The 13673-nt window shown below is 48.0% G+C and overlaps 2 protein-coding genes across 14 annotated transcripts in view; one reads left to right on the forward strand and one right to left on the reverse strand.

Moving 5' to 3' along the window:
- Nucleotides 1-250: 250 nt before the first annotated feature.
- GCS2beta (glucosidase 2 subunit beta) lies at nt 251-3124 on the forward strand. 3 transcript variants are annotated; one of them, XR_003389113.1, is made up of 3 exons: nt 251-1630; nt 1705-2734; nt 2837-3124. XR_003389113.1 is itself a non-coding variant. In XM_026813179.1 (3 exons), exons 1-2 carry the CDS (start codon nt 733-735, stop codon nt 2355-2357), a joined length of 1551 nt encoding a protein of 516 aa, XP_026668980.1. In that variant the 5' UTR covers nt 251-732; the 3' UTR covers nt 2358-2400; nt 2837-3124. The 3 variants fall into 3 exon arrangements, 2 of the variants coding, with proteins under 2 accessions (XP_026668980.1, XP_017879297.1); XM_026813179.1 differs by having other exon boundaries at nt 1705-2400; XM_018023808.2 differs by having other exon boundaries at nt 1705-3124.
- The window catches only part of dos (daughter of sevenless), a 38873-nt gene continuing 28316 nt past the window's right edge, over nt 3117-13673 (reverse strand). For 5 of the 11 annotated variants that reach the window (XM_026813168.1, XM_026813165.1, XM_026813164.1 and 2 more), the window contains 5 exons: nt 6987-7124; nt 6779-6913; nt 6292-6352; nt 4912-6218; nt 3117-4834 (listed from right to left, as the gene is read on the reverse strand). In XM_026813168.1, the coding sequence (XP_026668969.1) occupies nt 4412-4834; nt 4912-6218; nt 6292-6352; nt 6779-6913; nt 6987-7124 (2064 nt within the window). In that variant the 3' untranslated portion in view covers nt 3117-4411. Of the gene's footprint in view, nt 4835-4911; nt 6219-6291; nt 6353-6778; nt 6914-6986; nt 7125-7266; nt 12921-13673 lie in introns of those variants that run through there. The other 6 variants (XM_026813169.1, XM_018023794.2, XM_018023795.2 and 3 more) reach the window with 4 other exon arrangements.

A 13673-nucleotide genomic window follows, 5' to 3' on the forward strand; every position in this document is an offset into this window, starting at 1 on the left:
AACACTGGTAGCGTAATTAATTTTCAGCCGCGAGTGCGAGAAAACTGCTCGCATGAGAATTATGCATTTAGCCTTGGAATTATGCGTTGCGCATCGCGTATTATCTACATGGATGTACGTGCATTGAAATGCATTGCCATCCGTTCACGAAACGATCGACTTACCGAGCTTAGTTAGCCGGACCGTTGTTAGAATATAATCTTAATTATTGATTCCATTCAGGTCGCATTCGAACAATTGACAGAAATAAATTACTCACTTGTAATTGTGTTTTAAGTCATCGAAGGATGTTGTTTCAATTATAGAGCGATGGCAATAACCGTGTACGATCGAAGAGCAGGACTTCCTTTGGTTGATCGTCTTTTTATTCGTTGAACCTCGAACCAGTGAACGCGGAATCGAATAAACCGTCCCGACGAGAATCAAAGCATAACTCGCGCGCAAACGTAGCGCCATACGTTTACTTGTTCCCCGGCCCAGTGTTACGAATACGACGGATACGAGGAATTTCAACCGCAGCGCCGTTCGGAATAGTAAAACTCGAGCTACGGGCCGAGGGAGCAATACGCGTGTGCGTATAGCAGACTTGTGCGTGTTTGTACTCGTGTCAGTTTTGAACCTCAAAAGGTTCGTCTCGTCTTTCGCCGGAAACGAAAAAGAGAACCGTCGGTCGTTCGCCGGCAATAGCTCAACGTTCGCGTACGATAGTCAGGCGAGGCGCGATTAACGACGATGAACAATTACGCGGTATACCTGGTGATCTTTCTGTCGGTTGATCTGTCGATTCTATTGGGCCACGTAGCCGGCTCGAAGGTGTTACAAATTCGTGGCATACCGGTTGCAAAGAATTCGCTGTATTCGGCGGACCGGGATTTTCAGTGCCTCGACGGTAGCCTGTTAATACCGTTCGCCCAGGTAAACGACGATTATTGTGATTGCGCCGATGGTAGCGACGAGCCAGGTACACCTGCGTGTACCAATGGCTCGTTCTACTGCGAGAACTCCGGTCACAAGCCACGTTACATACCTTCGACCTGGGTAAACGACGGGGTATGCGACTGTTGCGATGCAAGCGACGAGTACAGCTCGGGCATGGAATGCCCGAACAATTGCAACGACCTCGGGAGAGAGGCCAGGTTGGAGCAGCAAAAAGCGGAGGAGTTGATCAGGGAAGGCAACAAGATAAGAGTCGAAATGATTGCCAAGGGCAAACAGCTTAAGACTGATTATCAGTCGCGTTTGATCAAGCTGCGCGCAGACTACGAAGAAGCCGAGCTGATGAAGAAAGAGAAAGAATTGCTCAAGAGTCAGGCGGAGGAAAGGGAGAACGCGGCTTTGGAAAAGTACAAGCCTGCTGAACCTGAGCAACCTGCTGCTGAAGATGGAGAGGAGGAGGAGGAATTACAGGAATACGACGCTGAAGATTACTTCAAGGTCTTGGACTCTGACAACAGTGGTACCATATCAGTTGCGGAGCTCCAGACCAGAGTCACTTTCGACAAAGACAGGGATGGAGTGATCACCGAGGAAGAGGCAATGTTCTTCTTGAACAACAAGAAGGAAATTGGTGTTCAAGAGTTCGTAGAATCGGCATGGTCGACCATCAAGCCGTTCTTGATGTTGGAACAAGGTTCGCTACCTCGACAGACAATTCTCTGTATCTCCGTTTCAATTATCACGATCACTTTTCATGATTCGTTTCAGGTGTGTTTAAATCGGCGGATCAGAAGGAAGGATACGAGGAGGATGACCACGATCCCGAAGAACAGACGGAACAAGATAAAGAAGAGGACGATGGTACCGAGGAAGAGGCAGGAGATGCACAGGAGAAACCAGAAGAACCTCCAGTGCAATACGATGAGGAAACGCAAGTCCTGATCGACGAAGCGACGCAAGCCCGCGAGAATTTCCAAGCGGCCGAAAAGTCCGTGAGTGAGTTGCTTACAGAGATCAGAAAGCTCGAGGAAAAATTAGATCGCGACTACGGCGTCGATCAAGAATTCGCGCCTCTCGACGGCGAATGTTTCGAGTACGAAGACTTGGAGTACGTGTATACCTTGTGCTTATTCTCGAAAGCCACGCAGAGATCAAAATCCGGTGGTAGCGACATAATCTTAGGTCACTGGTACGATTGGAGCGGATCGGAGAGTGAGAAGTATTCGAAGATGAAGTACGATCGCGGCCTCACCTGTTGGAACGGACCCGCGCGTTCCACGATGGTCAGCTTGGTTTGCGGCAAGGAGAATAAGTTGATCTCAGTCACAGAACCGAGTCGGTGCGAATACGCGATGGAGTTCTCCACACCGACGCTCTGCAATCCTGGCATGGTGGCCACCGATACACACGACGAATTGTAAAACATCGAGTACGCGCTTCCTACGATTGTGCGGCTTACAAACGGTAGGGATAAATAACGAACCGCGCCGATTAATTTGCGGAGGTTTCATTGATCGCGCGTTGCACAATTTTTTCCGGCAAATCAAAGATGAGCAAGGCCTTGGATGGAGAGCCTAGTCAACCCCTAATAGCGTTTACGTATAATGATAATTCTTTCGTCGATCGAATGATCCGCGGTCGGTTGTTTATCCTTACGCTCAAATTTCCCTCGTCGTTTTATTCGTGCATTGAGCAAACAGAATTCGCGTACCGATAACGTCGCGAGTGAGTGGTATCGGTGAGAAACCAGTTTGCTTGAACGGTAGAGAATGTTTGCCGAGGGACAGTTTTAATATCCGTGAGTAATAATAAATCGATCGTTCGTCACGCGGTCATTGCCAACGTATCGTGTCACTGTCACATACATTCCTCTTTTTGTACGAGGTAAATTTCTACGAAGGCGTTACCCGAAGACACGACGACGCGGTCTACGGAACATCGTGGAGACGGACTAAAACAATTATACACCTGCTGCACGAACACGCATCACACATGCAAGAGTGAAAAAATGATTCGGTGTAAACCGTTTTACAAATTTTTAAATCGCCACTCGTAGAAATTGTATTTAGTGGGTCGAGGCTGTCGAGGTATTTTATAATTTTCTAAGGATGCGCCCGTCTTGTCACGAGCCATCGCAAAATGTGAATTTAATAAAGAGAAAAAGAATTCTGTTGTCCAACTGTAATTACAATGGCAGCTTTATTTACATTGTAATGGAAGTTTTTTATTCTCTCTCTCCCTCTCAGTGTCGTGTGTGTATGTATATATATATATATGTATATATATATATTTATATATTTATATCTCTCAGTTATGCGGGTTCTTAAACTTTATAGTATAATGGTTAATTTCAATCCGCTATTTGTATTTCATTAGTCTAACAACCTATGCATACTTTTTGGATTCTGAGACGTTCACAATTAACTAGACAACTAAAGAAAAGGATACGATGATCGAGGGAGGGTATGAGGGGTGATAAACGTTCTTCCGCGCGATCTGTTCAACTCTCGATTCCTCGGTACTTCGTTAAGGCACTTAAAAGACTGAAAAGAAGTATCTCGTCTTTTGCGCGTGGTTCCGTACGCAAGAGGAACGATACGCTCCAACGTGTTTTCCGCACCCCTAGATGATACCGCTTTTTCCCTTTTTAAGAAGACGATAGGTTCTCAACGTGGAATGTATCATCCCATTCGTTGATCGATGATCAAAGAATAGGTACAGAAAAGAAAGGGATACGTTCATGGTACGGATCCCGATTTCACGTGGATCATCGGATCGATATGGAAAGGCAGCGTTCTTCAAAAATCTGTCAACGTCTCTAGATATGAACTATGTTCTCGTTAACGTACCCTGTGTTCGTTCGAGCTATACTTTCCTCTCTTTTTTTCATGCGTACCATTTTTGTTCGGTCGTGCCCAACTCCATAACGGAGGTTTCTCTTCGTTATTTACACCTGTAGAAACAGGAAATGCTACTGCCTAAGAAGCTACTGTACAACGAGAAATACTAAGCGCTTCTAACACGAGAAAAACTTGTAAAGCATGAACTCACGATCGTATACTCGCGCTTGCGATATCGTACGCCGCCTAATACTGCATCCGGTACGCAACCGCGAAATCTTATTGCGTTCCGGTGGAAAATAAACGATCGCAACGAAGGGGAAATGAACTAGTTCGCGATCCGAAGCATTCTCAATCTTGGAACGTAAAATATCGATTCTCTGCTCCCTTCTTTCTCTCGTGCTTGCGAAATGAACACGCGAAGTCATGAAAAAGATCGTAAAAAATTGAACCAAATTAATTTACGTTATTGTCCTTTGGAATCTTCCACCAGCCTTCTTCGATCTACGAATCAAATTCGTATACGGTATACGGTATAAAAAAATGTAGCCAGGAAAATGAGGCCTTTCTTCGTACGGGTCCATTCGGCAGGCCAAAATTAATTGAACGATACATTTGTTCGATGATTGCTCGACTTATTTCCCGAGCTTTTCGAACATGATCAGTTTCTCCTTGAAACTCTTCGTGTCCGTGGACACCTCGGATATGTTGCCGTTCAACATATTCTGAAGGTCCTCGTCGTTCTTGCTGACGAGGAGATTGTCAAAGATCATCTTGTTGTCTTCCTGTTTCGCGACTGGCGAGGTAGGCTGAGACGTCGTGATCTGTTGCTTCTTCTTAGGGTAAATCACAGAGCTTCGTTGGTTGTTGCCGTTGTCGGCCATTCTGGTAACTATAGTGATCGCCAGCAGCTGATGGATATCAATGTTCTCCTTCGATTCCGACGACTGACGCCAGTAGAACTTGTCGGGTGAGATCAACGACTTTGAGTCCTCGATACCGTCCGCCGCAGAGATTTCATCCGAATGCGACGTCACCATGTTCTTGTTCCAAGAGTCCTAAAACAAATAAATAGTATCAATGGTTCGATAATTCCGTTCCAGATCTCTTAAAAATAAGAATCAGAGGAACTTACGTTCTTCTCGCGTCCATCTGCAGCGTCCGCGAGGTCTTCCTGTTTCCTATCTTGATCCAGATCTCGTTCTAAACTGTCCAGAGTCTCGGTACTCTCCGAGGATTTGTTCCTTCTCTCAGAGTCCAAGGTGTCCGTGCTACCGAGCTCGGAACTCTCAGACGATTTCTGTAGCCTGGACGGCTTCCTCACCGGGATCGGTCTCTTCTCCTCCTCTTGATCATCCGCCGGAACGATGTCCACGTAACTCGTACTGGGTATTCTCTTCGGTGTCTTCCTGATCCTCCTGTTCTCCAGCCTATCGTCCGCCTCGAAATTGTCCGAGCTCTCAGACGACATTCGTTTCGAGGATCTTCTACGATTTCCGAAACTATCCCTGACGTTATCCTCTTCGTCCTTCGGCTCGCCGATCTCGATCCTCTCGAAACTCTCCGAAGATTTTGATATGCTCTTTGACGACCTTCTCCCTCTGGCCAAATTGATATCGGAAACGCTGCTCCTTTTCTGGAGCTCCTGAACGGACTCCGTTCCGATTTGCGATTGTTCCAACATGTCGAAACTCTCAGACGATTTGGACATGTTCTTAGACGAGCGGCGAGCGCGGAATTCGAAGCTGCTTCTCCTGCGTTCGATGGACTCGTCGCTGACGAGCGCCTCTATGGCTTCTAGGCTGTCTGACGATTTGGACACACGGTCCGTCGATTTTGAGATCGGTGCTAGCAGTCTTCGCGTCACGGGTTTCGTCTCCTCGTACTCTGTCAACTTGTCGAAGCCCTCCGACGACTTGGAGAACCAGCACGGAGACGGTTCAAGGCTGTCAGGTGATTTTGACAATCTATTCGAGGATCTTCTTCGCGGCAGCTTTGACTCCAACTCCTCGAACATGTCCGTATTCTTTGGCATTCGGTTCGAAGACTTCCTGGCAATAGGCTGTGGTGGTTCCTCGTTCGCTTCGCTCGACCTCGACGGCGACACGGCGTCCAAACTGTCCGGGGATAAGGAGGCCATGCTCGGTTTCCTCGGGAACTTCGCTTCCATCTCCTCGAAGATGTCCGACGTGCGGGATAATCGGCTCGACGATTTCCTCGTGACAGACACGTTCTTCGGTTCCGTTGGCGAAGACGCGGCACTGTTCACGCCAATCTGCTGATCTAAACTGTCCAACGAGTCCTCCGCGATGGTCGTGATCGTCGACGAGGACGTATTGCCTGTCTGCGAACCAGTCCGCTTCGGAGGCCTCCGGTTCTTAGGCCGCACAGAGATTCGGTGATGCGCTGCCGTGTGGTTCAAACTGACGGTCTCCAGTTGCGCTGTTTAAATAAAGAAACGTCATTCGTCATCGTGCACGATCGATCATTAAATTATCTCTGCCTCGACACTCACGTAAGTCTTCTTTGGTCACGGTGACCACTTGATCGACCGCATCCTTTGGCGATTTTGAGCTCTGCGAAATCAATACGAATTTCATTCCGGGATTTAAAATAAGGGGGTTGTGCAGTACAATGCGACGCCAACGACTGATTTTAGACGAACGACATCGTTAGCTTTCAGCTTGGTGCATCGGCAAACCGCGACGCGACGGTCTGTAACGGTATTATCGGGACGAGCAAGTGCGGCCGGTTAACCGCGATGAGCGCGAGAACCGGTTGCCACTCGTCTCAGGAAGAGACGCTTCATCGAGAAAAAGGCTATCGTTCGCGCTACCGCGTTTGCTACTCTCTCTCCCCCAAGTGTCTCACAAATTACAGTATAAATCGCGTGATAAACTGTTACGATAAATCCACTCGTGATAATTAGCTCGTAGCGACTAAAGGTTCTCCCTATCGTGTTACTCCGAGATTGACTGGAACGCGATCGACGGATCCATTACCTCGATCTCCTCGATCGCGTCTTTGATCACAGGCGGGATTCTCTGTCTGGTTTCCGGCTTCGAGCGTGGTCGATCCTCGATCCTGCACGAAGCCCTGACAGATCCCTCCGTTTCCTCTTCCTCCTTCTCCTTGTCCTACATCGTTCAAGATACTATAGCCACCGATTCTATCGCGTCTCTCTATTTAAGATCACGCGGGATCGATTACCTCGATCGTGTCTTCGACCCGTACGTTGGATCGGTCTTTCGTAGCCTCGGGCTGACAACGACTTCGTCTGCTCTGCGGTTTCGGTCTCGTCTCGATCTTGCACGCCGATCTCAACGATATCGACCCTCTGTCCTCGACCTTGTCAGAGATTCACGCGACGCTTTATTAAACGAATATAAAAGAGTAAGCGATGTCTAAGCTTCGTCGAGTCTCATTAGCAAAATTATTTGACTCGACGAATCAACAAGCGGATCATTAATGTGCGAAACTAAGATCGTACACGGAAGCGAGTAAGTGGGGATCGGGGGCTAGTTTCTTCGTGTACCTCCGTCGGAACATCTTTGTCGATCGGGGCGAGGATCTTTTGCTCGATTTCCTGTTTCGGTCTCGACCGATCCTCGAAGTTGCACGCGCGCCTAATCGGGCCCGGTATCTCGTAGCCGACCTTCTCCCGGCACCCGTACACGCCGATGCTGATCTTCGCCCCGGGCTGCACGCCCTGAAAACTCTTGTCCTGCTTGGTCCGGTCGATCAGGCGCCTCCTCTCCACCGGGTTTAAGTTCAGCTGTTCGATTATCGCGCGAATATTCGACGATATGCTTCCCTCGCGATGCGACACCACCATGATTACGACCTTTCTCGTCCGCGAGATCTACCGATCGGGATCGTCGCTGTTAAAGCGATTTCGAGCCGATCTCATAGGATTCTGCAATTTCATCAACTGTGTGACTCTCTCTCGACGGATGATAAGAAGCAATTTCGTTTGTTAAACGTATACAGAACAATCGGGCTCGTCCTTAATTGCGTGTTAACGATCGCGCATAGTTTTCGCACTTAGCGTATTCGCTTTTCTCAGGATTTCACGGAGCTCGTCCTCCTTTCGTCTAAAGGCCTCGGGGACCGTTTTCCCACGCGACCTTCTATGTTCGAAACACCTGGTTTTCGTGCCAGGTACCCGATCACCCGGCCAACAGAAAACGCAATGTACATCGTAACGTTGAAGTAAAGGAAATTTTTTTCACGATGCTTCGCAGTAGGATCAGACGGCGCTCCCGGGATTATTTCTCATTGCAAAATCCAGGCCAAAGACGTGCCCACGTCGCGAGCGGCGCCCACGGTGTTTGCCCGACACCTTTCCTCGAATCTCGATTGAGAAGTTTCTATCGCGAATTCTCTTTACACCGATTGGAATCGGAAACTGGTCGAGATCAAAGTTCCATTACTAAACTCGTTCGAATACTTCTATAAATATCCCAGGTGAAGAGAACGTTCGATTTTCAACACCTTCGCGATCGATCCGCGTTGCGAAACCCCCGGCGTACGTTGTCTTCGGTCACACCTTTTCGCCACCTGCGCACGAGATCTGTCCACGATTGCGTTTCAACCGGATACGCGGCGAGCCCGACGGAAATTGCGGAATATAATAATACAATAATTTTCCAACGGAGAAGAGAAAGTGACGCGAAAACTCGGACCCGGTTACGCAATAAAACGCGACCGGTCAGCGCCACTGTTACTACGGTATAAACGAATGATCAGCTGAGACACCTTTTTCCGCACGATGAATCAGCCTCGCGTCTGTTATCCAGGTATGGAAGGTCGATCGAAGCCTGACTTATTTTGGACATCGAATAAACTTTTGGAACCAACGTACAGTCGTCGCGTCTATTCGATAAAACGAGTAAAAATCCTTTTTAAAAAGCGAATGGCTGGATTTGGTAAACTTGTTACGAGAGCGTAACGAGGCTCGTTTTACCTTGAAGAAATTGCAGACCCTAACGCGACAGCACGCAACGTTCGGGGGAAGGCTACCGTTTTGGGGAGAGCGCGATGAATCAAGCCAACTCGTACCTCGCGTAGCCATGGGGATCATCGATCAAACTATCGCGATTATTTATCAGCAGAACGAAACGTTCTAGCACACTTGGATATTCCATTCTACTGATTTACTCGTCGGTACCGCGACCAGAGATCAATGACGTTATCACTTTGGACGGAGAGATCAGCATTGACATTTCAACGCTCCAGATCCGAGGTCCGACCGCGGGCCGATCCATCAGCGATTCCGTCGTTCCTGGCAGGCCTCTGGCTCAGCCGGGTCCGACGCGTATCTTATTGTGCCATCATTCTCAATTTGCTTTATCGTCCGCGAGCGCGCGCCCACCGTTACTTCTCCTCACGCGATCCGAGTTTCGCTTTTTCAAACGGGTTTCACAGCTTCTGTGTCCCTTATACCGATATTAAAAAACGACGGGAATCTACGGTCGTCGAGAAAATTTGAAAATAAGTCTCGTGGAAATGGAAAGTAGAATCGGTATCACGGTCGATTTTGCAATAGTCGTATTTCATTAGCGCGCTCGGTTTTCCTTTCTATCCAACGATTCGACTCCGCGAAAGAATTCGCCTTACGATCACCGCGGAAGCTCGATCACTTTTCCTGATTCTCCTAGACGAAGTCTCGTTTGAACTATGATTAGCGATAGCGGTCGAACGCTCTCGAGGTTCGGCGTTAACAGGATGTTGGAAATCTGGCACGCTACACACGAGCTCGCGTTTCCGTGGCATTGTCACGCGACAGAGAGAGGGAGAAAAAATATACGGAAAGAGAGAGAAAAGTGGGAGAGAGGGATACGTAGAAAATGAACCGTGGCTCGCGTGAAAACGCATCGAGAGCGTGATTTCACTGCGGAATCTCGTTCTACAAAATTGCCCTCTATCACGTGCGTCGCGTCGCTTCGCTGGGAACCGATAATGAACCACGATTAGCGATCTCGCGTTTTGTTCTATGCCTTCGTGACGCGTTCCGTCGTTTTAACAACAACCGCAATACCAGATAGCAATATCGTCATACGAAAGAAAGTCTAAAACGAGTCAGGGGCTCGTCGTATCGAAGTTTACATTGACACACGCTCGAGTCGTTGAGCGATTGAACCAGAGACAAGATAAACGTCCTGATTTCTACTGGCTCAAGATCGTATATAAAAAAAAAACAGTGAGAAATCGTGACGAGAACAGAAATTGGGAGATTCACTGTACCAGCGTTTAGAGACGAAGACTAAAAATGAATTGGCAGAAAAGAAACGAGGGGTGCGATCGTAAGATCTGCTTATGACTTCGGTCACGCGTCCTCGAGAACTCGTTTCGAGCGAAAGAGAACTGGGCCCGACGTGGTGCCACACGATTCGAAACGAAGTCTAGTTCTCACGACGTTTGAGGCGTTTCGTCACACGCGGCTAATTGCGACCCCCTAGGATTACAAACGACCAAAGGCTCTTTCCCGGTTTCCCTTTTGCCCCTGAAACGTTGGAACGTATACATGACCGATGTCAAGCGCAATTTTGATGCGTGAAACTCTCCGAACAAATGCGCGTACTTTTTTTATAAGAAAGTGATCGATTAAATGCAATCGCGATCGTTTTATAAATCTGCACTATGGTTTCACCCGTCAGATAGTTTCGAAAGCTAGAACGAAGTGGCCGAAATCAAACGAGGGTAACGCGAGATTCAGATGAAAAATCGTATAACTATACCTCTAGCCCGTGAGCCGTGATCTCGTTTTCCACTACGAGATATCTGGCCAAAGTTACTTTCAAACGAACCGGCGTGCCTTGTATGGATTTTCGGAATTAAACTCAAATTTCTGTATATCCATTGACTTTCACTTTCGTTGAACAGCGAGAAATGAACAGCGCGTCAGTAGGAATCCTTGAACCAGGAATCCTACCGATGCCACCGAACGGTTTTCTTTACGGTTCTCGCGAGAAAATCCTAGCAAACGTCGAACAACCGTATTCACCTCAGCTCATAAATATTTAAATCGCGGATGGATCCGCGGAGTCAACGACACCGGTAACAAACGTAACGTGGCCACCGTTCGCTAAACAAATAGCAATTGCTGATTCCAGCGGTCGATCTCGTCGACCCGGAAGGGGGATCGTTTCGCGGGCAGTCGAGCAAGAACCGAGCAACGTTTCCTCACAATCTTTCTAACCATCTGTACGCGATCCCCGTTTACGATCCTTAGAAGATTCGAACCGCGAGATGACACGGAAAGATACCGAAACGTTGAATCGGAATACGACAAACTCTGTTACAAAATTGTAACAAAAAGAAGGCAGGAGGAGGAAGAGAGTTCGTTCCGTCGAGTGCGTCTGCGTTTACTGAACCGAAAGAGGAAGCACGACGAGCGGAGGAAGCATGCTAATTTCCATCGTGCTGACATCGAGAGTTCATCCGATCCATCTGCCTCGGAACTGGCCGATCGATCCAGCCGCAGAACGCGTTTTACACCCTCGTGGGAATGCGATTGCGAATCGTTTTTATTAACTTTCTAAAGAGCCGGAACAAAAATTATGTATAATGTAAAATGTATTATGTAAAAATAGGAATAAATATTGGTAAATAATTCGTGTGTCTATACGAATATGTACGTTGTGCTTTTGTTGCGAGACAAATTTAACGGGTTTAAGCCGAATTGTTTTAATTATTGAATCGCGGAAGAACCGCGTGGACGAGCCCGAAAGAAAGTCTGCCAATTTCCTAGTTACACAGTTCTCGCTTCTTATCATCCTCGATTACGTGTTTCAATGGATAAAAGACTCGCTAATTGAATCGCTTATCTGTTCAAGTATAGGTTTCTCTTCGAAAAGAATGCGACAGCCAAGTCGACCAGATAAGATTTTTCAGAGAGTCACCTTTCGAATGAATTCTGATGATCGATCACAGAAATACCGTGAGTATTGAAGGCACTGATCAGATCATTTCCATGGATGAAATGCACGAATCAAGGTTGCACACTTGAACATGCACTGTCCACCGAGATACGAATACTTATTTCACCGTCGATCACCAATTATTTCCAAGCATGACAACCTTGTCGATTCGGAATCACCATGGAACGGTCGAGAGGGTCTCGCGAACCGTTCGGCCGAGGTGAACGCAAGATTCGAACTGAACCGCCTCGACCTTCGCGTACGGCACCGATCGATCGAAAAGTAGGCGAGGGAAGCCCTTTCACGCGAAGCCAGAAATGACGGCGAGGCGTAGAAAAGGCGCGTGTCGCACCCGCGGGAAACGCTTTGTAACTGCTGCGCCGCTCGGCTCGTGCTCTGCCCGAGACTATTCCTTCTCTGCCGGTGCGCTACTCGGTGACTCTCGGCCCTGGTAGAAGTGGAAATGCCGGTCGTTCGAGCAGGCACAGGTGACAGGGACGTGATTGCCCGATTGAGCGCCCACGATCGACGATAATAAAAAAAACCGGGAAGAGACCGGGAGGTTTTTCAATTAGAAACATGATCGACGGTTTCTGAACGTATCGCATAATGTGGCGAACCTCAATCTCTGACGCTCTGTTTCGTCTTCGTCGAGTCACGTAACCGAGGACCGACGACCCCCGGAGAGGAGGATGCACCAGGAGATCTACGAGGAATCGGACGAGCGAACGCGATAACGGTGCTACTAATCTTGCTGCTTGCCAGCTGTTTGAGTACCCATGATTTTCTCCCTCCCGTCCTGTTACCTAGACATTCACTTCGACCCGACGAAACGTTTCGACACCGCGAGAACGTATACATATATATGCATGCACTTTTTCGCGGAGAACAACGCGGGGTCGCTTTCTAAAACGGTGTGCGCGTTCACACTCGATCGGACGACGGCGTCGTTACATTTTCCTCGCCGGGACTGACCTATCGTAACCGTTCCTTTCTCGTCGCTGCCACTTTCATAACGGATAAGCGTTAACAAATAAAATTGTTGCTATCCTCATAGATCTCTCGAACACGTCGCAATCTCGCGTCTTATGTAAGGAGCTGAAGCGTTTAGCAACTAAAAAGACGAAGCTCGAGAAACAGGAAATTCTGGAAACAGTGGCTAGGCTGCGCGCCTACGAAAGACAAAGAGTTCCATCGTTTCTTTTCCTTTTACGACGTCGATAAGAAGACCCACGTATGAAATTGCGTAAACCTGTTGCGTCGGTGAAACCACCGTGAATTTCGGAACATCCTGCGATCGTGACGAGCTTCCCTGACAGATCGACGACGATAGAATTTATTTTCAAAAGGAGGATACGGACTCGAAAATTCTGACCGCGATCTGCTGGAACGTACAGCTTTTGTTACGCGGCGGACTGTTTGATGAGGTAACGGTACCACGGTCCTCCGACGATTTCTAAGGATTCCATCGGCCTTGCACGCCACTCCGAAGGCGACGCATTACGATAAATGTCAAGCAAATACCAAACTGGCTTACAAATGCCAAACGCAGTAATCCGATACGTTCGTTCGCTCTTTTCCTTGATCGACAGAACGAATTCTCGTACGTCACCGCAAATGTTAAACTTCATCAATCATCGTTCGATTCCAATAAATACGAGAAGCAAAAATTGAAGTACGCGCTACTGCTGAACAGACTCTGTTTCTCAAGTAGAAAGGGAACTCTTCTAGTCAGGCGCAGCTACTGCAGTATTGCCGACCAGGCGACCACGCTCACAGCGGTCTGCCTTACCAGAAACGACTGAAGCTACTAGCTCGTATATTACCGACTATTCTACTGCGGACTGCCGTCGAGAATGCAGACCTCTTCCACTGCCACGGTTCCACAGACGTTCATATATCCGAGATGTCGTTGAAACCGCCTTTCGAACTCGATATCGTCAAACTCTTAAAATTTGATTCTAATCGCATAAAC

The sequence above is a fragment of the Ceratina calcarata genome, unplaced genomic scaffold, assembly GCF_001652005.2.
Source record: "Ceratina calcarata isolate Rehan_Ccalc_2016 unplaced genomic scaffold, ASM165200v1 scaffold310.2, whole genome shotgun sequence".
NCBI classification, from domain to species: domain Eukaryota; kingdom Metazoa; phylum Arthropoda; class Insecta; order Hymenoptera; family Apidae; genus Ceratina; species Ceratina calcarata.

Coding starts and splice junctions, on each gene's coding strand:
- GCS2beta (XM_018023808.2), top strand. CDS start 733: ATGAACAATTACGCGGTATACCTGGTGATCTTTCTGTCGGTTGATCTG. Junction 1,631..1,704: donor GTTCTTGATGTTGGAACAAG/GTTCGCTACCTC, acceptor GATTCGTTTCAG/GTGTGTTTAAATCGGCGGAT.